The 27,960-nt window shown below is 39.3% G+C and overlaps 1 protein-coding gene across 6 annotated transcripts in view; it reads left to right on the top strand.

Moving 5' to 3' along the window:
- Positions 1–27,960, top strand: part of mamo (maternal gene required for meiosis) — a 159,293-nt gene that overhangs the window by 91,467 nt on the left and 39,866 nt on the right. For all 6 annotated transcript variants that reach the window (XM_070997415.1, XM_036820755.3, XM_070997416.1 and 3 more), the window contains one exon: positions 9,836–9,996. In XM_070997415.1, the coding sequence (XP_070853516.1) occupies positions 9,856–9,996 (141 nt within the window). In that variant the 5' untranslated portion in view covers positions 9,836–9,855. The remainder of the gene's footprint in view (positions 1–9,835; positions 9,997–27,960) is intronic.

Below are 27,960 nucleotides of genomic sequence, written 5' to 3'. Positions count from 1 at the left end.
ATGATGCTAAGCGGACGAGAAAAAAAAAAATGAAAAAAAAAAAAAACAGCATAGGGGGTGTGTGTATTTTTGTGTGTGGCAAGTTAATGTCGAAAATCTTGTGGCAGCTGCAGCGACTGACCTTTGCATGTGGCAAAGTCGAATTGCGAATTGAGTTTGACAGCTGCTGGGCGACACGATCCGATTGCGATTGCGATCGCTCTTTGACCTTAATACGCGCCAGCTGCGCGTCAACACCCCCGAAAAAAAATATGAAAAATACCCCAAAACACCACCCCTTCTCCTCCTCATAACAGTTACGCCCCCTCCCCGTAGCCAATGCAACACTGACAAAAAATAAAGGGTAGAACATAAATTTAAAGATTTCATATTCAAGATTTTTAATTTAAACATGAATTTGTTAATTCTAACTTGTATAGATTTAAACTTTGATTTCAATATTATATTATATTTTTTATTGATTAATGATTATACAATCTTAAAGTTCTTATGACTTATATCGTATCTAAAATGTTCTATCCGTATTCAATTATTTTCAAATAAAATCTGGCAAGTTGTTCTATTTTTTTTATTTTATTTATATATAAATATCGAATTTTGGAAGTCGTCTATATACTTATTTTCACTATCCAATTTTTTTATCAGTGAACCCACTCACACACCCATCCATTGTCATTTGACACCTAATTTGGTGTGTGGGTCGATTGCGGGGCGGTGCACGCACGATGGAGTCTCTAATAAGCGCTCAATAAATGTGCAACACCCGCTGGCAACAGCAACATGTTGCTGCTGCTGCGTGCGACAACAGCAACAGCAATAGCAGCAGCAACAACAGCAGCATGGGTCTCTCGCTTTTTGCCTTTTTGTAATCAACCGGGCAATCTCATTAATAAATTGCACTGCATGCAACATGTTGCCGTTGTTGCTGCAACGGCAGCAACATTAATTGGCTGCTTAGAGAGCTGACAAGCGGCGCGGCCCCCATGTACAGTGAAAGCTGCCTAATGACAAAACACAAGGGATTATACCCACAACAGCCAAAGCAACTTGAAAGTATTCAAAATATGGTCATAAGCTTCACATTTTTACGCATTATTTGAAAGTAATCTATTAGTCATATCATATTTTAAAAATATTTTAAGTTTTTTAAGTATGTATAGTACATAATAGAGTTCAGTTTTAATATGGACAAGTCGTAACAAAGACTTGATCTATATTTTCCCCAATATATTGAGTTAATCCCTATGTAGCCTGTGCCAACTGTACCGCTTTGTTGCAGCTCCTGGGATATAACAAATTTAAGGTTGCCGATAGGTGGCGCTGCTGCAGGCCATCAACGACCAACGGGCAACATTAATTGTTTATGCACTCAAGGCAACTGTTGCTGTTGCTCATGTTGATGTTGCTGTTGCTGGTGGCCAAGCTTCTTTGATTTCGGGGCTGCTAATTGATTTTTATGCACCGGCAAGGCGGCAACAACAGCAACAACAACAGCAGCAGCAACAAGGCGGCACATATTTTAAACACAAATTACAAAGCAATAATCATAAATCTTTTTTGCGGCTCAGCAAGCATTTATCAAAAACTATATGTGTGTGTATGGCAGATGGCGGACAAATGAGCATTGCGTGTGCCATATCAAAATGCTGCTGTTGCTGCTGCTGCTTGTGTTGCAGGTTGCAAGTTGCAAGTGGCTGTTGTCATCGTTGTTGAAAATGTTGATAAAATGGAGCACGTGGCCAGTGCAACATGACAGCAATTATGGGTGATCTTGTTGATTGCTCTTGGGAAAATGTTTATTTTAAGAGGTATTTATACTACCCTATATGTTAGGTAAAATATAAAATAATATTTAAGGAATATGTTGAATTAAATTTGGCTTAAAAAGTGGCCACCCGACCAGATCCAATTAAATCTGTGTAGCCTAAACTGCTTGCAAGGATGTCCCAAACGGCTTCTGTTTTTTCGCCGGAAAAGTGTGTCTGTTTTCTTGGCCACCTGATGGTGGTCTTGGCCCACTCGTGCTGAAAGCCCCCCGGAAATTGTTTATGCCACGAGCCGATGCTGCACTTGCTGCACCATTTTACGCACATTCTGAGCCACATTTGCAACTTCCTGGCCGAAAGATCTCTGGCCAGGTGTTGCTGCCGTCAACTTTTGACTAAAGTTGATTAGTTTTAGAGGAGAAAATGAGAACATTTCCGCCTGGCACGCAGCATGCTGCAGATTGCAGTTAGCAGATTGCTGGTTGCAGGTTGCTAGTTGCTGGTGACCCGAACGCATCAGAAGTTGCCTTTTGTGACAGCAGCAACATTCCAATGCCGCACAGCTGCAATGGCAACAGCAATACTGAGCCCTAGCTTATTAAACTTTAATGACTATTGGGTGGTCTTGGCACGTTGTTGCTGTGTTGCCGCTGTCGCAATGCCAGGCGAATAATTGCAATGGCAACGTGCAACGATTTGCGGCAACGAGGTGAAGGCAACAACTGTGCTGCTGCTGCTGCTGCTGCTGCAGCCGCAAAAAGAAACAAAATGTTTATATGAAAATTGAAAATGATTATTGCGCAACGATGGCAACAGCAACTGCAAAACAACGGCAGAAAGAACCCGACAAATAGTCAAATTCGACACGCAAAAAGCAGCAGCGGCAGCAACACCAGCAACCGTTTCATCATGGCCTGCACCGCAGCAACAATTGGCTAATAATATAAATTTTGTGGCCAAAGTAACGACAGCAGCAGCAGCAATCGTCTTGTTTCAAGGCTGTTTCTGTTTCTGCCTGCAAAACTGCGAAACTACAAAACACTAAACACTCAACTCTGACTTGGACTTTTGTGAGTGATCTCGTTTTGTGTCTGGGCATCTGATTTAATTGCCTTTCAATTGCCGCTGACCTGCGCCTGGCAGCAATATGTTGTCAGTAGCAGCAGCAGCAGCAACAGCAGCGGCACTTGTTGCTGCCGTACCGCGCTGATGTTGCTGCTGTTGCTGCTGCTGCTGCCGTGGCTTATCGTCCCACAAATAACTGCAAATTGTGCAGCAGCAACTGTATTGTTTGTCCCCGCTTATCTTTGGCCAAAAACGAAACAACAGCAACGGCAATGGCCAGTAAATCAGTGGAGCAACAGCAACAGCAACTGCAATGGCAAAAGGCAACTGGCAACAAACTGCCAGGCAACACGCATGCGCCGCCAAAAGTCATGTTCGTGCCACAAAGGCGACACCTAAGCCATACATATTGTAGGTGGCAGCACTGCAAATGCAACACTGCAACAGCAGCAGCAACAGCAAGAGCTGCAGCAGCAACACAAAGCAATCTGTGGTCACACTGCACGAAAATTAACGCGAAAATTATGCTAATGTGGTGCAGAGAGCACGCAATATATGGCCAATTCCAAATAATACATCTTTCAAATATTTTAAAGGCCTACGAGGTCTTCATAGACATAGCCAAAATCAACATGCAACACGAAGCTAAAGTCCAAAGGGAAACTACTTTACTTTAAAGAAGTAATATTACCTAATAGGATGAAACATCCACAAATGCAGCTGAAAAATCAATTATATTTCAGAAAATGTCTTTAAAAATTTAAAATGGAATATTTATAGGAATTAGGATTTTGTTAGAAGCGTTGAATGGTTTAAAAAAAAAGATGATAAGAAGTAATTAATTATATTTCCTAACATTTTTTTTAACGATTTTTGGTTAGTTTAACAGAATTTTTAAAGGGGCTACTTTAAAAAAACTACACATATTTTACTCTTAGATTTTAATAGAATTTTATTGGTAATCGATAATTATGTTAAGTGCATAGCAATTAGTTATACTCAGTATTTACTCAGTATTTCTTACTGTGTAACAACCAAACGCTCTGCAACACACTCCTTAAGCCTAATCATTTTTCGGTAATAATTTTGCATATATTTCTTTCATTTTTTCGCGGCTGCTTTTTGTTGTTTTTATTCTTTACGCAACACGAGGCAGCAATCCCTTTTTTTGTTGTCCGTCGTGGGTGTGTGTGTGCCTTTTTTTTTGTTTTTTTTAAGGGGTGTGGGCGTGGGTCAGCATTTAAAGTGGGAGCTGCAGAGAGCAGCTGGCCAAAAGCGTTTGCCACTTTGAACTTGCCAAGGCAACAATAGAAAGCTGTGCTGGCAGGAAACTGCAGATGGAAAAGCGGGGAAAGGCGCGGGAAAAGCGCGGGAAAGGCGGCAGAGATCCGCTTTAAACGCTTTGGAAATTTATGCGATAAGGCCCAGAGCGAAATCCTTTCACCAGTGAGCAGACAACGATTAATAAATCAATAAAAAGCATTTATAATCATAGTTGTTGCTCGCGTTATTCCAGCAGTTGCTGCTGCTGCTGCTGCTGCTGTTGCTGCTGCTGCTGTTGCTGCTGCTGCTGCTGTTGCTGCTGCTGCTGCTGCAACTTCCGCACAGTGACAAGCGGCAATTTGAGGGGGCAACACCTTGGCAACAATGTTGATGGTCGGCCAGCGGAACAATTAAGATGCCATTGAAGAGCAGAGATGCCCATCTGAAATGGCAAAGGAAAATCGCGAAAGGAAAAGAAATCCAAGGCAGCACGGCAGCAACATGTTGCGCAACTTATCAAAATAATCATCATTCACATCGACAACAGCAACAGCACAAGAGCAACAGCAACATGAGCTGCGCAGGCAGCATTATGATAATCGCAAACGGTGTCGGCGAATTTCAAACAACGCGAACAACAGCAAAATTGCAACTGTTTTGCAGCTCAAACACCCCTGCACTGAGGAAAAAAACACACTTTCATCTGTTGTATACTCTTTTTAGTGTTTTTTCCTTTTTTATAAGAATCTTAAGTTCTTGATAAAAAGAAAAAGTATCCCTTTCAATTAGCAGAATCCTAAAAAATGGTTAAATACATTCACCATCTGAAATTTAAAAATAATATGAAGGTGTGCATGGTTCAAGTATTAGTTTTGAATTTTTACTTTGAAGTTCTAAATTAAATATTAGTTTAGAATTGTTAGCTTATTAAAAGGGCTTTTTAAATATTTGAATACTTTTTTTATAATTTTAATATTAAAAAACATTTAGGGCCAAAGAAAAAAAAATTTTTTTTTAATCGCCTTTTCACTAATTTATTTATTTATATTTTTTTCACCAGTTTTATAAATTTTGAGTGCATTTTCTGAACTAATGCTTTCCAATTTTTAAAAGAATCTAAGTTTTAAAGACTGATAAGAATAAATAAAATGGTAAAAAAGAAAAAATAGAAGATTTTGTTTATTTTCAAGTTTTAGTTTAAAACTATTTTTTGTTGAAGTTAAATAGCTTTGCTTTTTCAATTGGCTTGTAAACATGTATAATCACGAAGAAAAGAATATTTTTTCCGGTGCACAGTGACTGTCACCCCGCGCTCCCCTCGGCCTCCCCCTCATATCGCAATTAATAATCGAGTAGAGAGAAAAACGAGGCGCGGCATAGCTGAGACTCAACTGCAACTCAGCTGAAACTCAACTGGAACTCAACTGAACTGCATCGTGCGCCCTTCTTTTTGATTTAAAATGTGCCGCCATCGCACGTAGGCGTACTCACACGCAGTTCACCTAGCCCGCGAAAACAAGTGGCCGGGCGGGGACTTTGCCTTCATCAGTCAAGTGTGTTGTCTGCTGGCCTGGACCACAAAAGGTTGCAGCTGTGGGCCACATGAACTGGCAGAGCACTCCAAGGATGCAACGGGCAACGGCAACAGCAACTGGCAACTGCAACAGCAACTGGCAACTAGCAACATTCAACGGTAACTGCAACATCAAGCATTTGTGGGCTGATGGCGTGTGCGTGGGCTTCTGGAGCTGGACTTTTGCCTGGGTGGATCCAGTGGATGTGGATGTGGTTGTGGATCCAGTGGATATGGTGGATCGGTGGGATCATCATTGATCATTGTCTGATCTTGTGACCAGTGACCAGACTTTGACTTTGATTGCCATCTGGAATTGGGCTAGCAGTCGCAGTCATAAAAGAAAGCAGATGGACTGCCTAAAACTGGGAAGCTATTAAAATATTTTTGTATCAAGTATCAGAGAAAATCTTTAAAATATTTGTGAATAATATTATTATATAATGGTATCTCATGGTTAAATCTATGAGCCAAAAAAGGGCTTATAATAGAGCTAGTGCAGCAAAGGTCTACAATATTATTCATTAAATGTATGAGGGTATAATTGTGAATAATATTTTTATTGGAGGTAATGAATACTGAATATATACTTTTATATATTTATAATAATAATAAATGTTGTAGAATATATTTAACAAATATATATATATTTAAATTTTGTATTTATTATAATTTAATACACATTTCCCCCCTTTAAATGTGCCTTTCATTACCCAAGAAAATGTTTAAACTCCAATCAATTCTCCCTTCTTATCTGGTTGAATTTGTAATTCTTCTTGGCATTAGCTAACAACTCACACTCTATACAGCCAACCCGTCCCGCCCACTTTAAAAACCACTTGGCAATTAAGTTTATAAATAAATAAATCAAATGCAAATTTCTCCAGTGGCTGAGGAGCAAAAAAAACGCATTCATGAAAAAAATAGTAGTAATAAAAGCAGAAAAAAACGAAACATGAAAGGCAAAACGGCGGCCTTCTTGTGGGTGTGACATTGGGGGGTGGCCAAGGGGGCGGGGCAGGCGCCTCAGGTGAGCGGCCAAGCATGAGGAGGGGGGTTTTTAAAAGGGGGGCCAAGAATCGTTGGCGGCTCGTCAGGGAGCCTTAATTAGAAAATTGCTAATAACTCATGCACACGAACAAATTTCAATATTAATGAGTTTTAGGCCAGCGACGGCAGCAACATCGGGCATTGCAGTAGCAACAGCAGCAACATCACCTGGCACAGCAGCAACATATGCTGACTGAGTTTAGGAACCTGCAGCGGCGGGGGTCTTTAATTGAAAATAACCAACTAGGAACTAAGAACTATGAGCTGAGAACCGAAAAGAGCATCTTGACCAGAAACTGTGCACTGTGGGAGATCAGTTGGCCAAGAGGCCCCTTTGCCAGGCCGGCTGCCTGTCTTACGCTGCTCATTAACTTGGCTGAAAACTCTATAGGAAGCCGCAGCGGCCCATCATCATTTGACTGATTTAGTTGTCAGTAATGGTCGAGCCTTCTTGCCCCTTTTCCCCTGCCTCCCCCCCCCCTTTCGCCCACCCATTTTGGCCGTCTTTTTTTTTTTCCTAAAAACCCCTCTCATAATTAGCATGCAAGCGGCATAAATCGCAGCAGCAACAACAATTAACAGACCCAAATTGCATGCAACACAGCAGATTTTTTCTTTATTCTCTGCTATTTTTTAGCGGCTTTCTCTGGGGCTCGGCTGCATTTTTTTTTTAGGTTTTTGTCTATATTTCTCCTACTTAGCATGCATTGCAGGCAGTCATTGACGTCTGCAACAGAACACGTAGGCAAAGCAGCGACAACAGCAACAGCAACAGCAGATCAGCAACAACTGTCAATTATATTAGTTGTTGTTACTACACACAGCGCTAATTCAAAAATCATGCGTGGGCAGCAGCAGCAGCAGCAGCAACACGCCAGCAGCAACAGCAGCAGCAGCAACATTGCCGCACAGCAGCAACATGGCCACTGGCAACTTCTCTTAATTAAGTGTCGACCTGCCGTTGCATGCAAATGGAAAAAGTCTAAAAAAGAAACAAGAAGTTTTTCCCTCTGTTGCCGCTGTGTTGCTGATGTTGCTGCTGTGCTGCTGCTGCTGCTGCTGCTGCCGATGTGTCGACCTTTAGCCATTGCGTGTTGCCTGCCACTTGGGCCATAATTTCCAGGCCAACATTTTGGCTTTTCCTCAATGTGTGTGTGTGTGCGATCTTTAACTGAATGGGAAATACTGTGAAAAGGTTAAGGAAACACTAAAAGTTTCCCAAAAGCTAGAAAAACCACACTTGCAGTAAGGAGTGAAGAAATATGGAAATGCAAGAGTTGCCTGCCTTCAAATAATAAAAATATATTCAAAAGGTTTGCTGAAAATATTTAAAATTTAAAAAACTCATATGAATAATATTGAACCAATGAAAATTCGAGTTTTTAATCACTAATTAAGCTAAAGAAATATATTTTTATTTAATTGCTATTAATACCTCTTCAAAAAAAGAACCCTCTAAAAAAATCAAACAAATAGAATTGATATAAAGAGGGTAAAATTATTGTAATTCAATAGAAATATTTGATTGGTTTTTAAGAAATAAAATTAGTACAAACGGAAACTCTTCAGAAAAGATAGCCATTTTAAGGAAGTCATATGAAAAATACCGATTAAATGAAATTACAACTTTTTAAGCACTAGTTGGGCTATAGAAACAGCTCTATTATTATTTTTAGAAATCGATATAAGCCAGTGCTAACGGGAAAAGGAACCATTTTAATGGCGATTTTTATGTTTCCAATTCCTTTTTTTTTTGCAGTGCCAAGTGTTTTGTGTGCCCCACTAAAAGTTCGCACGAATTTTCCACCTAGAGGAAAATCCGGGAAAAGAGCCAGAGAGACGGGGAAATAACAAAATGCATGCGTAATTTACGCTTTACGATCGCAATGGCCTCAGATACTCAGATACAGATTCTAACTCCTCTATAATATCGTTATCGAGCTGCGAAATCGCTTCGAGGGGCTCCACTTCCAGGGGCTCACGGGGGCACAAAGGGGGTCTGTTTTCGGGGAGGGGAAAAGGGGTTTTCCAGGGGCGCTGGGACCGAGATCCGTTGCATGCTGTGTGCCCGGTGCGTAGTGCAATAAATCAAAGTTTTATTTGTTGAAATAAATTCAGAGTTTATTGCTTCGTTATTATTTCGTTTCTTTTTTTTGCCATTTTTTTTTTCTCTTGCAACTGAGATTTCCAACACCAACAGGGGAAACAGTAACAACAACAACAGCGACAGTTAGCCATCAAAACAGCGTTGTTTGGCCGGAAATGTTTGCTGTTACCATTGGGGCTTGGTGTTCGTTTGCAATTTCTTTCTTGGGTTTTTTTTTCTTTTTTTTTTTGAGTTGGGGGCCCTGCCTAATTTCAGATCGTTTCGTTGATTGCCTGGATCGAGTCGGCTGCCCGATTAATTATTTAGCCATCAAATTAATGCAAACTGATGGCGCGATCTGCGAAGAGACAGTTAAAGCCGGCTCAAAAACTTAACTGCCAATTAAAGTAAAAGGCCGAAAGTGTCTGGGAATATTGAAAGCAGAGTCTGGCAAAGCTTTCGCATAACATATTGATGGAATATTTTAGGCCCAAGAGAGTACAAAAACTAAAATTCGTAAAGGAACTATTGATTTTTGTGGCCCAAACAAGAAATATGAAAAAAAAACTTGAATGAAACTGCAAAGTCAGCATTTTGTTATGGAAATAACGCAGTGACACGCCTAGTCACGCCCTCAATTGCCTCTCAACCCGCAGATAACCCCCTGAAAATACAAATTTTTTTTTATATATTTTGTTGGGTGGCAGTGACATTTGTGAACCCTGGGCAAGATTTCGCAATTTGTTTGGCATTTGTGCTAAAGCTTTGGCATTAATTGCATCTAAAGATACGCCGATACAAAGATACACCTATCTGAGTGCATGTATCTGCAGTTGATTACGCAATTTCAATTAGCAGCAGCCCGAACACCAAATTAAGAAATTATTATTCTCGATCGAGAGTCGCGCGGGTCGCGTCGAGTCATTCTCACTTGTTTTCAATAAAAATGCCTTTTGCCCACCAGCCCCAACTCAACTAATTATTAATTATACACCTTGCACACACTGTGTTCTTTTTTTTGTATTCTTGCAGCAGCGTAAGCTGTCACCGACATGGGCAGTGAGCACTACTGCTTGAGGTGGAACAATTACCAATCCAACCTGTTAGGGGTGTTTAGTCAATTACTACAAGACGGGAGCCTGGTGGACGTCACACTAGTTTGTTCAGAGGGCACATCCATCAGAGCCCATAAGGTGAGTACTTGTTTAATAATCTCTTAATATAAATAAATAATAACATCATTATTGCATCTAAAACGTTATAAACCCAAGTCACCTTAACAGAACTTGGTTCCTTGGGCATATATATTTACTACTTAAAATATTTCATAAAAACTTTTAGCCAAAACAATGTATTCTCATAACTAGTTGCTTAAATTATAAAAATATCATGGTAGTAACTTTGTTACTTAGGTAAATAATTTTTCATAGGCAAAGTTGTTGAACAAACCGGAATCAAATATTGTGGTAAAGCTCATAAAAAGTAGATCTTGCCTTAAATAGGCATCTGGTCATACTGCAAATATCAAATAAGGAACTTGAAAACATATTTTTATTTAATACATTTAATTTATATTTTACTTTAAATTCTTTTTTTCACTTATCCATATTATACCCTTTTAAAATAAGTCTAAAAAAATTGGGTAAAAATATTTTTTTAAAAAGGTTAATTCTTGTCTAGTATTTTTTCCCATTCATAGTATCATTTAATTTTCTTTTTTTCTTTTGGTAATATTTCTTAATGGACCCTATTTGTGAGATTTTTTATCAACTGGGTTACCAATGACAGGCTTATTTACAAATGATATTTGCAACGTTTTCCGCCGCTCACTCGAAGAAAATTCCATTCCCATTGCCTGGGAAAACTGCGAATGGGCAAACTGAAACTGTAAAATGCGGAAGTTGACCATCAAGGTCGACGCTGCAGTGGCTGTCTACCTCTTTTGTTATTGTTGCTCCTCCGCCCCTCTGGTTTTTCTTTTTTTATGTGTTTTTTCCTTGAAATGCCAGGCGCATAAATTAACGCAGCAACAGCAACAAGATCAAATGCAATTTACACATTTGTCAGTAAATTGTCAACTTAACGCGAGCCAATGCAGCGACGCCAGCAGCGAATGTTGCTACTGCAACAGCAACAGCAGCAACAAGCAATTGCAATTGCTGCTGGCCCGGCAACATGTTGACAAGGTCAGCATCTAATGGAAATTGACGGCGGTGCAACCGCAGTCATCTATCTCTTCCTCTTCCTCTCGCCAAGTGTGAGTGCATAAATCATGCGTTGCCCAGACGACAACAGCAGCAACAACAGCAGCAACAGCAACAACCACACCAGCAACACCAACAACCAACAACCACAGCAGCAACACCAACAACCAACCACTTCGTGCTCACGTCTGTCAATTGAAATTCCTGTTAAATTAAGCGGAAAATATTTAACTGCGTTAACTGTGGCCAATGTGGCCAGTGTTTTCCTTACCAACAAAACTAGACTTGCAGCCAAAGAAGCGAGGAGCGAAAAAGTCGAAGAAGAAGTTGATAAAGTTATTTTTGAATCTGGCCAGGAAAACTGGTAAATTGTTCAATTATAAATGTGCATCTCAGACACTCGCAAAACATTTTCATTAGCCAAAGGAGGAGAAGAGGGTTGGGGAGGGTTTAAGCGATGATCAGAATGAAAATGAGAATGGGCATGGAAAATTATCCCAAGAGAGGAGGGCAGCGCAAACTGGAAATGCCAAAGGAAAAAACTGTCTCAACCAATACTAATTGACACTTTAGTTAATAAGAGTCAATTTAAAAATTACTGAAAAATACCAGAAAATAATAAGAGTAATTTAAAAGCTGCTGAAAAAATACCACAAAGTAATGGGTTAAGGATGGATGGTTAAGAAATCCTTTCATAAAGCTAATCAATATGGCCAGCAAAGGAAATCTCTTTACAAATCTCATCAATCTTTATTATTTTTGAGGAACATATACTAATTGAGATACCCAAGTTAAAAAGAAACAATTTTAAACTTACTGAAAAAATACCAGAAAACAATGGATGATTAACCAAAAGAAATCCTTTTGCAAAACGAATCAATACAGCCAACAGGGGAATCTCCCACCAAAGCTGATCAATCTTAATTAGTTTCTGTGCTTTTCGATGCTTAACCGAAATCCATTCAATTGACAAAATTCCCAAAAAATGGGAAAACTGCAGAGCCACTCGATTAACTCATTTCCAGTTCGATGCAAAGGACATTCTGGGGCCACTCCTCTGTTTACTGGCAAATCAACTTCATTAGGCATGGATGGCAGAAGAATGAAGAAATGGCAAACAAACAAACAAACAAACTGATGAGTTCATTTCCTTTTTAGACACTCGTACCCAAACGAGTGGCGAAAAAAGGGCTGGGAAAACAGAAAGAATTGAAAAATCAAGTAGTCAGGGAGGACACATGTCCTCGGATGCCTGGGCAAACTAATTAGCAAATGCACACATAGAGCGGAGAAACAACTGTCGGCATTTTAGACGGATGGATCGACTAAGGAGGCTGCGAAGGATTGTGCATCCCAAGGATGGCAGGACCCAGAGACCTGAACTGTCAATTACTTTTGCATATACCCACATGTAGATGTAGATACGTATATGTATGCATGCCGAAACGAATCCGCAGGCGCCTTGGAAATCGAGTCCCCGAAGCAAGGACACCAAAGGATGCGGGGACGAACAACAAAAAATTGTTAAATTGATTAAAAAGCAAAGTGTCGATGAACGAGGCAATGATGACAGCAGGCACTCAGCCACTCGGTCGGCGAGGAGTCAGGATCAGTGGCCAGGACAGCCAGGACATGCGGCCAGGACATGCCAGCCAGGCCAAAGTCAATTCAATGGAAAGCAGGCCGGCAGGGGCGACGGAAAAAATATAAAAAAGGTGCAGAGCCAGTGGCGTCGGCTGGATGGTCCTGCATCCTGGCCATGCGTCCTGAAATGGAGCCAAGCCAAATATGCGCTCATGTGCGTGGGTAGTGCATTTGCGAGGGTCGCACATGAAGTTGGGCCTGCTTAGAACTGCTTAGAACACAGATTGTTGGGAAATATAATTGTGTGCACTGTATTTATTTATTAATCAGATTCAGATTTCTGTCAAAAATTCAACATTTTGTTCGGTTTTTTTCATTCATAGTTTAGCCAATTTAGGGCGTACAGCTAAAAGACCGACTGTTTTGAGCAGCTTGCTTAATATGCTAACGATCCATATCACTTTTAAGGAAATTTATTTTTTGACCAATTTTTGCATTTTTTAGTAACACATTTTTTGGGAAAAATGGCAAAAATAAAAAATTTCCAGGTTAAAATGCCATTGCATTGGAAATTAAGCAACGAGCCCAACGAGGTATGACATTCCTCATTCTGACTCATATTTTTGTTTTGGCAGCCAAAATACTGAATTTTTAGGGCCAAAAAATTGGTTCCGATTTTTATCAAAAAGACAATATTCAAATTGTTGTCAAACATACAAAATTTTTTTTCGGTTTTTTCATCGTAGCTCAGCCAATTCAAGGCGTACAGCTAAAAGACCGACTGTTTTGAACAGCTTGCTTAATATGCTAACAATCCTCATCATTTTTAGGAAAATTTATTTTTTGACCAATTTTCTCATTTTCATCACATTTTTTCGAAAAATGGCAGAAAATAAAAAAATTTCAGGTTAGCATGCCAATCGATTGGAATTTAAACAACGAGCTCAACGAGGTATGACATTCCTCATTCTGACATTTATTTTTGTCATGGCAGCCAAAAAACGGCGAAAAAAGGGTTCAAATTTTCGTCATAAATACAAAATTCTGATTTTTGTCAAAAATGCGGTTTTTTTTCGGTTTTTTCATCACATTTTTTCGAAAAATGGCAGAAAATAAAAAAATTTCAGGTTAGCATGCCAATCGATTGGAATTTAAACAACGAGCTCAACGAGGTATGACATTCCTCATTCTGACATTTATTTTTGTCATGGCAGCCAAAAAACGGCGAAAAAAGGGTTCAAATTTTCGTCATAAATACAAAATTCTGATTTTTGTCAAAAATGCGGTTTTTTTTCGGTTTTTTCATCATATTTTAGCCAAATTAAATCGTACAGCTAAAAGACCGACTGTTTTGAGCAGCTTGCTTAATATGCTAACGATCCTCATCACTTTTATAAAAATACATTTTTTGACAAATTTTTGCATTTTTGTCACTTTTTTTTCGAAAAATGGCAAAAATAAAGAATTTTCAGGTTAGAATGCCATTGAATTGGAAATTAAGCAACGAGCTCAACGAGGTATGACATTCCTCATTCTGACATTTATTTTTGTCATGGCAGCCAAAAAACGGCGAAAAAAGGGTTCAAATTTTCGTCATAAATACAAAATTCTGATTTTTGTCAAAAATGCGAATTTTTTTTCGGTTTTTCCATCATAATTTAGCCAAATCAAGGCGTACAGCCAAAATACCGACTGTTTTGAGCAGCTTGCTAAATACGCTAACGATCCTTATCATTTTAAGCAAAATTTATTTTTTGACCAATTTTCTCATTTTTCATAATTTTTTTTTTGCAAAAAATGGCAAAAATTAAAAATTTTCAGGTTAGAATGCCAATCGATTGGAAATTAAACAACGAGCTCAACGAGGTATGACATTCCTCATTCTGACTTATATTTTTGTTATGGCAGCCAAAAAACGGCGAAAAAAGTGTTAATATGTCATAAATACAAAATTCAGATTTTTGCCAAAAATGCGACATTTTTTTTCGGTTTTTTCATCGTAGTTCAGCCAATTCAAGGCGTACAACTAAAAGACCGACTGTTTTGAGCAGCTTGCTTAATACGCTAACGATCCTCATCACTTTTATGAAAATTTATTTTTTGACCAATTTTCGCAGTTTTTGTAGGGGTTTCATCACCTTTTTGCGAAAAATGGCAAAAAAATAAATTTTTTTGGCTTTAATGCCAATAGATTGGAAATTTAACTACGAGTCCAACGAGGTATGACATTCCTTATTCGGACATTTATTTCATCTTTGGCATCCAAAACATTGACAAAAAAATGGGATTTCAATTTTTGTGAAAATAGGCATACCATATTTTTAGGACTTGTTGGCTATTACAAAAATGTATTTTCCTGCCAGAAACTCCTCGTCCTCCCCTCTCTTCAGTCGATTCCTGGGCATCGTGTGGAAGTGATTTTTTTACCCACCATTTGCAGTTGTAGTTTGCCTTTTTCCCCGGCTCCTGTGTTTTTGCCACAGGCCTTTGTCCTGCTGGAGTGTGGAAGCGAGACAGGAAGCGGGCGGAAGAGGGAGAGAGAGCGAGAGGGGGATAGGCGGATAGACGGGCGTCGGCACTTTAACTCAATTTGAGGCATTTAACGTATGCTCGGTTGATATTTGATGCGATTTGAGAATCGTTCGCAGCTGCCTCACATCCACTGGTTATTTTTTGCCCGTTTAGAGAGATTTTCCTACGTTTTTTTCGCCCCCTCTTTTTTTTTTGATTTTGGCCGACAACGAGAAGCAGCCGAAAGGCAAACAAAGTGTAACAAATGTCGTTGCGGACAGGTCAAGAGGGGGCGGAAATGGGCGGGGCTGGGCCGTCATCGCCCCACGTTGGCAAATGACTTTCAATGACTTTTCCCTAGCAGGCAAATTTCTGTTCAAATATTTGAGGCACCCTACTACATTTGTTTCGTTTTCTTTTTTTGGACTTTAGAGAAGAAGTTCGTTTTTTCCAAGTGTGTCTGTTGTCTTAAGCTGATTTGTTGGTCAGCTAAGAGTCTGATTGACTTGCTCCCCCCCCTTCTGCCTCTATGGTTTTGGGTAAATTTGCATGGACATGGCTTCGATTGGGTATAACAGGGTGTTAAACAACATGCCAGACATGCCAGAAATATGCAAAGGCAAAACACTTAACAACGGGCAACAACGGGCACCGACAACAACACATTTTTGACAATGCAACGAGGCAGCAGCAACAGCAACAACAATGTTGCAACTGCAACTGCAATGGTAACAACAGCAACAGCAACGGCAACAGCAACAGCAACATGACGTGACCGCCTCTATTGACAGCTGCAACAACTTGCAACACATGTTGCAGGCCGGCAACAACAACATATGCAGCGCCAATTTGTTGGCCTGGCCATAAACATTAAAGTGTCAATAAATTTGATATTTACTCAATTCAAATTTCATTTAAACAAACCAGAGCAGAAATGCCTTTAAATTACATTTAAAAAACCATTAAAGTGCTTAATTTATGTGGGACTTGCAAAGCGATTTAACACAATTGAAACTCTTAATGCAAATTTAATTTATACAGCTTTTGTATTTAAATAGGCAATTTAATTTACAATTAAGCAATGATAAAAAGGTTAAAAGAAACTGTTCTAAAAATGCCAAGAATTTGTATATGCTTAAAAAAAAAACTAGATTAAGAAAATGCCAAAAGAATGTAAATGCAAATTTTTCATAAAAGCCACGCCCAAGCCAAGGAAAAAAATCTAACAATGGTAAACAGCCCCCCAGAAACAAATTTGTGATAAATTGTTTTGCATAATTTTGTAACAAGAGATTATTAATAAAACAGAACAACATACGTATGTACGTACATAAAGCGGCGCCGTTGCCCCACACACAAAATGCCAACTAATTGCGATTTTATGTTAACAACGCGAATCGAACAAATCGCCGAAAACCGAAAGCCAAAAATTCAAAAATCCAAAAAGCTGAACCAACATATTTATCTTTCATCGCTCATAATGTGGAGCAGCAAGGCGTGGGTTGAGTTTTTCCTTTTTTTTTTTGTTTTTTCTGGGGGTGGGTGGGGCAAGTGCAATTATCATTTCAATTTTCCACTCCAACCCCCCTTCCAATCCCCGAAATGTTGCCCATTGCAAATTGTCTTGCGGTTTTCTCTTGGACAACACCGCGTATGCGTAATGTGTCGAGCACCGCCTGGCCATTGCGCATACGCCGCGTGGTCACGTACGAGCCTCAAATGCGCTAATCCATCGAGACAGGCCAAACTACAATATAATTTGATAATTAACCACATAAAATGTGTAATAACTGCGAATGTGAATGCTGTCAGGTGGTGAATGGGCCCAAAAAAAAATTGCATACACACATGAATCGAATGGCAAAATGTCAAATATAATAGCAAAGGTGCTGTAATCGAAGCTCTTTGATTGGGAAGTAGGAATTTCAGCTAAGGTAGGGCTATATTCCCTCCAAATACGGTCAAAAAAATATCTCACTGCTTGCATATTACTTAAAAAATGGAATATTCTTATGAGCACAAAAGAGTCAGATAGCCCAGCCCCCTAAAAATATTGGAGAAAATATAGGATCAGCGCACACCCAGCCATTCCGGCAGATAAAGCAATTGCCTTAGAACACGACTCGCATTACGTATGCCATAATTATCAATTAGCAATCAATTGATTATATTACAAACACACACAAAAAATAACGACGATACTAAGACAATGGTTTACCAGCAGCAACAACAACTGCAACAGCAACAAAAATTGCATAGAAGCAACAGCAGCAACTATAACTCGTATTTTTCGCTGCCAGCGGCAATATTTATTATTTCTCCCTCTCTTTTTTTGGCCTGGGAAAAATCCAGCAACACAGGCAAAACTGTTAATTTAAATTGGAAAATTATACAAAAATATTCAAAACGCTTGTTGTTGCCAGCGAGATTTTACATTCGAATCTGCCTGTTAATCTGAGCCGCTCTCAAACGTCACGTTTTCACGCGGCCAACTATGCAACAACACGGCAGCAACATCAACAAGTTGCTCTCAGGCAGCTGCTAATGTTGCTGCTGTTGTTGCTGCTGCTGTTGCTGCTGCTGCTGCTGCTGTTGCTGTTGCTGCTGTCGCTGCCTCAGTCAACGTCAGTGCAATCAACAAAAGCAATTCACGCATTCAATTAAATGCCTTCAAATGTGACTTGCCGACATTTCTTTATGTTGCTCGCGTTGCTGTTGCTGCTGTTGCTGTTGTTGCTGCTGCTGCTGCCGCCGAGGCATGCATTAAAATCGTATAAAATTGTCATGTTAATAACCAATAATTGTTAATTTACAACTCACACACGGACATGGATAAATACACGCTGCGATGCCAGCCAAAAAGAAAAAAAATCGATTGAAATCGAAGTCGTAGTACACTGGCAATCGATTAAATTCATTTTGAATGGCACATTAAATTGATAACTTTGTAATTTTTATTGAAAATTAATTAAACAATGTATACTACCGTAATATTTTCTGAATTAATCAATTTCCTTACTTTAACTACGCATTTATCGATTGTTAGGGTATGCAAAAAGTGTGACCAGCCTTACATGTGCATGAGTTGTGTGCTTGCATTCGGTTTCGTTTTTTGAGTTATTTGCTTGTTGCCTCGTTTTGGCATTTTCAGCATGTCCATTAACATTTTTGCCACATTTTTGGCTTCATTTGTTACATTTTTTTCCTGCCTAAGTATGCGATTGTTGGCCAAAAGTATTTGAAATATGTCGACAGGATAGAGAATGAAAAGTTCAAAGATATTACATGATTATTTTACCTGACTTTAAATTAAATTCCTTGTTTCCCTGTCACCTTTACATTATTTTAATTACTCATATCGGCTCAAATGTTGACGCAATTTCACTACACTTGTTGGCCTAACATGCAGCAAATCTTTAAGTACCAAAAAAAAATAGAAAAAACAATGCAAAAGCAGAGACAGCGGGGCAAATTCAAATAAAACGTGCAAAAAAGAGTAAAATAAAATTTTTTATAATTAAAATTAACAACTTTTCTTGTCACGACTGGCGACGACGACGACGACGACGACTTGTTGCCTGTTGCTGCTGCTGCCTGCTATAATTATGCGCATTTTCAACAGATTTATATCTGGCTATGCCCCTCTCTATCCCTCCTACACCCGTCCCTCTCACTCAAGTCGAGCTGGAAACGCATACGGCAATACTAAAAAAAAAGAAGGAAAAAGATAGCGTATCTCATTAGAATTGCCAGCTGTGTATGGGCTTTATAGATAGATATAGAAACCCAACTCTGTATAGTATATAATTAGTAATTGTTGCACAAGCCGCCTGCCAAAGGCGCCCCCGCCCCCTGCCCCTTTCTGCCCCTCTTTCCCCCCCTTGAGACCATTATTCTAGCATTAGGGCAGCAAGAAAGACAGAGAGGGATGACTGAAACGCAGGCCAGGCTAAATTAAAACCCAGTTTGAAGGTCAGCAGCGACACGAGCTGCGTGGCCCGGCAACAACAGCAGCAGCAGCAGCAACACCAACAGCAGCAACAGCAACACCAACAGCAGCAACACCAACAAACAGCAGCAATATCAGGCAGTAAAACTATGCACAAATGTCTCGGCTCAAAAGTCTGACGTCAGCAACAGGAACTGAATCTCAATCTCAAACTGAAACTGAAAATAATCGCGTTGCGCATGCGTTGGCGCTGCTTTTCGCATTCTCTATCCCTCAGCTTGATTTTTTGCTTATTGAATTCTTTCTTTTTTTTGGAATTTTGGGTGTTGGTGTTGCATAAAATAAGATTAATCACTGACAAGCAACCAAAAAAAGTGCCCCATTAATCAGCGAGTTTGTAGGAAACTCAAGCTAATCCCTAATCAAGCAGATGAGGGTAAAAGTCCAAAAAGAAAATGGGATCTTAAGTGCTATAAATGATATAATATGTTCATTTATATAATAAACATTCATTGAACAGCAAATTAATAAGCTATTGCTTAACAATACATTTTTTAAATTCAATCTCAAGATCATTGTCTTTATCAATGGTCTTCAAAACTTATAAGAATCTTGAACTTGAGACTTTTAAACTGTGCTTTAAAATATTATAATAAACTAAACTTTGGGAAAATAATTTTCTAATAACTTAAACCTTTCCAAATTTAAATAAATTCAAAAGAAGTAAATATTTTACATTCTCCCATAAACTTCCTCTCTCTTTTTTTCTGTGGCATGCCACAAGGAACTCGTTGCCAAGTGATCGAATTGCATTTAATGTTGCTGCTGCAATTGTTGCTGTTGTCCGTTGATCGTGTTGCTGCCGTGCCCACAACGGTGTCAATTAAATTATGTTGCCGGCAACATTTTACAATTTGCAACAAATTGTTAACAGCAACAACGGAACGGCACAAATCAATATTACTTTTATGCGAGTGTGCGGCATCGATTCTTTGATTTGATTGCGGAGGCAGGGGATTTAGTTTCGTCTTGGGGGCAACAATGCGTCGCAAGTTCCTATATACCTGTATATATCTATAGGTATATTGGTAGGTATATCCTGCATACCGCTTTTGTTGCTTAGCGTGGGATAATCCTGCGGCCAGCGAATGGCCTTCGAAATCGCTCTTCACCACCTCTAAGCAGACCAAAGCAAAATTTATTTTCGGCAGGTCAAGTGCACTGTCCCTCGTTGTTTATAAAAGATATACTCTTCATGGGAGTCCTTAGGGCTCAACAATATCTTAGATCCCTTAGACCATATCATATTATTTAAAAAAATAATTGTAATCTTACAACTTAGATCCCATATAATACATAATTAGAGTTGGTTCCATTATAATACTAAACATAAATTTTACTCTTTGTAATAGTATTTAGCAAACAACAATACCTTAGATCCCATATAATCATATAATATCGAACCAAACGTTATGATATGAATTTTATCTTTCATAATATTAGAAATAGAAATACACCTTTAAGTGCGCTGTCCCTCGTTCTTTATAGATTACACTCTTTATGATAGTCATTAGCAAACAATATAATATCTTAGATCCTATATAACTGTTTGATATCAAGCCAAACGTTATGATACCAAAACATTTCTTTCATAATATTTGGTATAATATCATATATGATATGATATCATTATCATATTTCATATTATTTTATAATATTAAAAAGCACTATTTCAATAATGCTTCACCATATAACTTAAGTTTTAAAGGGTATTTCAAAGTAGGGTGTGCCATTTCTTACCTTTCTTACTCGCTTCTTGGGGTCCGTGCTTTGTCCTTCCCTTCTTGTGGTCGTCTTGGAAGCTTCCGGCCCCGAAAGACCATAAACTCAGGTGACCACAAAGGCTGACCAGCGGCGAAGATTTCGTCTCACGCAATTGTTGGGCAATGACAAAGGACAAGGGACTCCCACCTGAGATCTGGATGCGGGGCGCGAGGATCTGAAGAACCTGCCAGACGGACCTTCCGGCACGGCGTCAGCTTTTGTGCGTGCGCAGGCTAGCTGCTTGGAATGCCCTCAAAAAATAAGAAATAAAATAAAATCAGAGTGATATATAAATTCTATATGTATACTGACCATTGGGCGGATATTATTTAGACGCTATTGTGTGGCGCCGTCCGTTGTTTTCTACCTGTCTACCTGCAATTAGCTCGGCCCCAGCTGCGCTCAACCTGCTCCAAAAAACCAACTCGATTGAAAGAATAATTATACCAAATTCAATTGGGTATTTTGCCCGAATTCAGCTGAATTACACAAGTGATTAGGCCTAATCGAAAATATATCTCTTACAACGAATGCTAGATAAATAACAAGATTTGTTTTTACAGCTATTACTTTGACCTTATCTGTGTTTAGTACGCCTGTGTGTGTGTGTGTGTGAGCAGCCATAAATTAATTACGAACTGTGTTAACAATGCAATCCAAACTGTAAGAAGAGAAAAAAGCCGCATAAATCTTTCAGAATGCGCATAAATTTGCATTGGCGACCTTGGAACCGAGTTGCTACGTAATGTCCCCTTCACCACCCCCCTTCCACTGCCCCTGCCCCTCTACCCCACTATCAACACCGATTCCACACACACACACGAACTTGTTTATCATCTGATAACGGTACCCGTTGATAAAAGCTCACACACTGACACCAAAAAACTCAGTGCGTAAGGCGATTTTATAGCATTGGAAATTTTACAGTTGGAAACGAAATATTTGATACCCCGGTTTTGCAATTATTTTTGTTTAATATATATTTTTTAATTTTTTTAAATTTATTTTAATTTAATTTTCAATTGAAGAGTAGATTACCGAAAGTTATTTTATCAAGGCGCCCGGGGTGGGATTTCTGAATTTTTATAACCTTATATGTTTTATAGCTATCCACATTTTTTAGATTTTTTTTATAAGTGTGTTTTAGAACTACCTTTAATTTTTAGAGGAATTTTTTAATTTGTATACTTTTATAGGTTTTATAAGTACTTATTTATTTTAGACCTCTTTTATAATATTCTCTAATATTACCTTTTTATGTTTTAGAACTAAATACCTTCATTTTCTAGACTTTTTTTGTAACATTCTCTAATATTACCCTTATATGTTTTAGAACGACCCACATTTTTTAGAGGAATTTCTGAATTTGTATACTTTTATAGGTTCTATAACTAGCTATGTATGTTTTATAGACCTTTTTAATAATATTCTCAAATATAACCTTTATATGTTTTATATTTACTTATATATTTTATAACTTTTTTATAATATTCTCTAATATTCCAAAAACTTTTCAATTTTTAAAACCCTATTGATGTTTCAAGATATCGAAAGTACTTTTAACTGAGCATACCCACCGTTTATTTTCGGAACGCAGTATAAACGTTTCGCGCCCAAGTTCAAGTTCAATGTCATTCGGATTTATGTTCGAGTGAGTGTGTGAGTGCGCGTGTGTATGTTTGTACATATATGTACATATGTATGATAAACGCCAAAACCCGTTCAATCAAAGCCCAAGCACACACGCACGCACCGACGCACACTTACGCAGATTTTTTCCTTGAGTGTGTGCGTTTTGTGCGTTCGTTCATCGTTCGCTTCGTTTTATTTCGTTTCGTTTCGCGTGTCTTTGTTGTTGTTGTTGTAGTGGTTCTCTTGTATGGCAACAAGTGGGCTGAGTTGCCAACGGCCTTACCCCGCCCCCGCCCCCTGCCTACCCTGCACCACGTCACGTCTTATCAACTGGTTTTGTGACGTCATCGTCGTGTGCGTGGCCTTACGCACGTTTTACGCACATTTTTTGTTTCATTCGCTTCTGGGGGCGCGTCTCATTGAACTTGAAAAGCAGAGAGCAAAGCAAAGGCAGAAAATTAACGGCACATTGAAAAGAGCTGATTTATGTGCGTGAGGAATGAGGTAAGAAAGTAAAAGAAGAGAGATTGTAAATTGTGGTGTTCAAGGCCTTGTGGAGTTTATAAAGAAAATTTATAATTATCACTAGTTAATTACAAAATATATAGACATATATTTTGGATTTCATAAAAAAAACAATCAAGGTCACTAAAACTACAGAAAAAATTTCAGAACACTTACTAACCTGAATATGTATGTAGTAGTTATTGGCAGAAATTTCTAGTTTGCGTGGGCTTACTGTATTTGAAATATTTTATTTGTGTATTCCACTTTGCTGCGTTTTTGGTTTCAAATTCGGTTTTGGGTTTGCCTCCGTGTTCCTTTTCTTTTTTTTTTTGTTTTAATGTGCGCAAATTTAGCTTGGACTTTAAAACCAAGGTCAACGTCAACGCATTAGCAACGTCTCGCTCCCTCCCTTTCTATCCCCTCTCCCTCTCTCACTCTTTCTCTCTCTTTTTGCGTGTTCGTCTATGCAATCACTCATTCGTACAACAAAAACCGAAAATGAGGATGGAAAAAATGTGAAGCAGTCCCCAAAAAAAAAAAAACAAGCAATATATTAAATTTATTTAATATCAAAAGGGGATTTATGTGTGTTATGAGTGAGTGAGATAAAAAATATCCGGAAATTAACGCACCCAACTGCAGCCGCAATTAGAAAGAGACGGCCACAGCGGCTCACTTTGATGAGATAATTTTTGCGAAACAATTTATTTTCATATTTTGTGAGTGGGTGCCCCGTTCCCGTTCGCATTATTTATTTATTTATACTCGCTTGTTCCCTGTTCCCTTCCGTTTCTGCAATTCGCAATCCGCGAATGCTTATCGCCCCGCCTTCTGTCCCGCTCTGGCGCTCTGGCGATCCCAGGTCTTGCCTCCCTTTCGCACCTCCCTCGTGCAATCGAATGGCAATAGCAACAAACACAGCGAAGCTTTGAAGGCTGCGTTGCGTGCGCCTCTCCCTCTCTTTCTCACACCCTCTGCTTCCTCTTCTCGCCGACGATTCTATTTAATGCTTTGCATATAAGTGTGTGTGAGTGGGGGTCCATGTGGGCACAATTGCGGTCGTTGATTTAGAAATGGGTAGAAGAATTGTGATTTATATTATAATTTAAGAAACTTAGTTTTAAAAATAAGTATGAAACTTATTTATTAGGGCTATTCTTTATTAGTTCAATTACATTGGCATCATTGAAAGTGCTTTCGTGCATGGGCATCACTGGCAGCACTAAGAGTCTTACATCGCTTTGGCATCATTGACAGGGTTGCATTTCTAGATCCCCTTAGAATGCAATGAAATAAAAGGTTTTTTTTGGCTGTTTAATGGTTTTTTAAATTAAGTAATAATAAATATTAAAGAACCTCCAATTGGTTTCCGTTTTCCACCCCTGCTGTATCTATATTCGTTTGCTGGTGTGCAAGTTGTGCGGTTCCGCTGCGAATGCGCATATCAAGGTCAACGTGTGATGTGTTTGCTGCCGCCGTCTGCGCTCCGCTGCCCCCCTCTACCTCTCCCTCCCCCCGCCCCTGACACTCCATCATCTCTGCATTACCCCCCTCGCAAGCCCCTGGGCCCCCATAAAATGAGCTCTAAGAAAATAATTAAATGGCAGGCATGCGAAAGAAAGACGACGGCAGTGGCGGTACAAAAAACGCAATTTTTGAAGCGCAGTTGTTAAATTAGAAATGCCATATTTTGAAATAAAATTGTGTGTGTTTTTTTCCCATTCTTTACCCCTTCTATTGCCACTTGTCTACCGGGTCTTGGCCATTAATCAGTTTCTGAAATGCTTTGAGCTTCAGAAATGGCAAGCAGATGATGCGGCATAATTGTTATTAATATTATGATAAATATACAAGGCACACGAATACAGGGGAAATCTTCAAGCATTCTTTAATGAGAATTTATACTATATATTTTGTATTATTTACTGAAAAGTATTATTTATTTATCAATTAAATGTAGTCTAATAGATGTACTCAAAACGATAATCACAGTTTAGCGATCCTCTGCCTGTCATCGGAAAAATCAATAAAATTAAATTGCCCACACACACAATTATCGGCAAGGGGAAAGCAATCGATAACGATAATCCATCAGGGCAAATTATATAAATTTGCACACATTATGCGAAATTGACGGACAAAAAAAGTAATCACAATGTTGGAAAGTTGGGGCGAGGATCGGATGGGTTGAGATGGGATGGTATGGGATTGGATCAGATCAGAACCCAGGGGATCATCATCCATCATCTATCGTCAGGCAGTAGTTGTAGTCCCTGGATTGCATTCCTAGGGAATCTTGGCAAATTGTATTAAGACATAAATGCGAGTGAAATTCGCAGTGGGAAGAATCTGCAGAAGAATATCGAAATATCTATAGAGGTAGAACAGCAATAAAAAGAGCCGCAAGCGCCACACAAACACACAGAAAATTGCTGGCAAAAAAAAAAATAAAGAAGAAACCCGGCAAGGCGGCGATATGCAAACATAATAATTTGCATATTTCGCCGCAGTGTTCGCCAGCGGTTGCTGTTGTTGTATTTCTCTGATGGTGGTCAAGCAACAAAAAAAAACAAAAAACATCTATAAAAGGGAGTGGTGCCCCCCATAATAGAAATGTTAACCTTTCCGCAGCCAACAGAATTCACCGTCACACCCAAGTTTGGCAACGAGCAAAGAGCAACTCCAAAAAAAAAAAGGTTAAATAAAGTTGGAGATCTTATAAAAATGGTTTAATCTCAAGAACCCACAAGGAATTAATAGAGATAGAGATTTAATTTGCAGGTGCGTGCCAGGAAAGATATAAACCCATTTAGTATCTAACAAAATCAAACGAGGAAAACGGGATCATTTGAGGTGAAAGAGATCTTCGATTGCGATAAGAAAGCCAAGATAACGCCCTGGTTTTTTAGCCAAGAAAAAGTTAATTCCCTGGCGCCCACTCTGAAATATTTTACCTCTTGATTTATACGCATGTGTAATTGGAATAGGAATGCTCGCCAAAATGGGAGATATTTCTCCGTTCATTTAGTTTAATTTTCTCCATGCTAAAGCTGCTGTTTAAATTTCGGTTGGAAAGGTGTACGCCCACTTGGGACATGCGATCGGATCGCCACCTCTTTCTTTCGATCTCTGCCCCTCTCTTTCGCTCGTTGGATTTATGTTGTTGACTATTTTGCCGCAAATTACATGCAACCTATTTTTTTTAAGGATTTTTTTTTTAAATATAGGAAGAGAGCCCGAGAATATGTTTACTAACTGGGCCGTGGCGTTAGAAATCAAAAGCCTTTGGCGTTCATTAGCTTTGGGGGCGTTATTTCCCCCGCTTTGGCTGCTTCTTTCCTCACCGGCAGCGACGTTCAATTAAAAGTGTTGCCAATTTGCGACGCCTTAACCCCCCTTTCCCCCTCTTCCCCCAGCCCCGCCCCTGTCTTTTGGCCATCTCCACCCCCCCGCTTTCGGCCAAGCCCCTCTTGTAATCAGGAAATTCGATTTTCTTAATGCCACTGAAAGAGTTTCGAGACTGCGAGGACTGGACCCTGGAATGGTCGGGCTCCCAGTCCCCAAAGCCCCCCTTTAGCCCACCCCCCTTCCGCACGCTCGTGACTTCTAATATGCGCGTGAATTTATTAACGCTCATTTTACGCTGTGGTTGCGATTCGGGGGCGTGTGCAGGCCGATTGCATTTTTTTAAATAAATTCTGGCGCAAACGGCGCGTGACAGGAGACGCTTCGGAGGGGGGGGTGGCACGGGGGCGGATGGGGCGGCAGGAGGCAAAGGAGCACCTGCTAGAGATGGCTGCGATACCTTGAAATTTGCACGAACGTTGAGTCATTAATTAGCCCTCTAACTCAATTCCTATTTATAAAGTTTTCTTTAAAAATTTTCAATCTTTAAATATTAGGAAACATATATTTTTGACTTTCCTTGGCATTTAATTTAAAATCCTTGGCGTTTCTATTCAGCTAAAAACAAATCAGTCCCCAAAAGAAGCCAGAAATAATGATGCAAATGAATAGCATATTTTATATTTTTAACTTTAACTTAAAATTAAAATTTCCAGCTTCCTATGGCATATAATGTAAATTCCTTTATTGATGTTCTTATTAAGCTTAAAACAAAGTCGTATACCAAAATTAAGCTTTATATTCCAACCACACCTCTTTCAGCATAAACTTCTCTAAAAATTGCAAGGATATTTTATAAAAAGAACTTTATAAAAAAATTTCTGATTGCTTATTCCTAAAATATTTTGGTTAAGTTTCCTAATGATGGTTAAAAATATCGCCCTGCCTCGTGAGTTTCCTCACGCTCACATCACTAAGGCGGAGGTTACTGCAGTCTTAGGCCAAAACCTCATTAGGCTATAGCGAAATCTATATGCGAAATGGAGGCCGACGCCTTTTCAATTTGCCAGCAATGAAAATTTACAACATGGCAGTACGGTCGCTCCTCCACTCCCCCATAAAACCACCAATCGGGCCGATCTGCTGGCGATATATACGTGTATATATATATATAAATATATATTGCATACCCCAAGGCGTGCATGCGCACATAAAAATCGACAGCAATGCTGAAACGGATCGGAACTGGTTGCCAGTTGCAAGTTGCCAGTTGCAAGTTGCTGATGTTGCTGCTGCTGCTGCTGTTGGTGTTGCCGCTGTTGCAGTTGCTGTGGCATTGTCATTCGTGGCATGTTCACGCCTTGACGCCCGCAGCCAACTGGCAAGAGCAAAAAAAAAAAGGAGAGAGAAAAAAAGAACTGGGCTCCAAATTGAACTCCAACTGAATCGCCCATCGCAGCGCTTTTTTTCCCCCAACTTGCCCCGCTGCCCCAAACTTTTCCGGATCGCTCGTTTGTGGCATCTTCAAAAGCGGCATTTGTGGCTGCGTTTGAGAGCCAGATCGTAAATCTAATAAATGCTTGCCGCAACATCGCGGAGCT

Source organism: Drosophila suzukii, chromosome X (genome assembly GCF_043229965.1).
Source record: "Drosophila suzukii chromosome X, CBGP_Dsuzu_IsoJpt1.0, whole genome shotgun sequence".
NCBI classification, from domain to species: Eukaryota; Metazoa; Arthropoda; class Insecta; order Diptera; family Drosophilidae; genus Drosophila; species Drosophila suzukii.
This window is presented reverse-complemented; position numbering and strand designations above follow the sequence as displayed.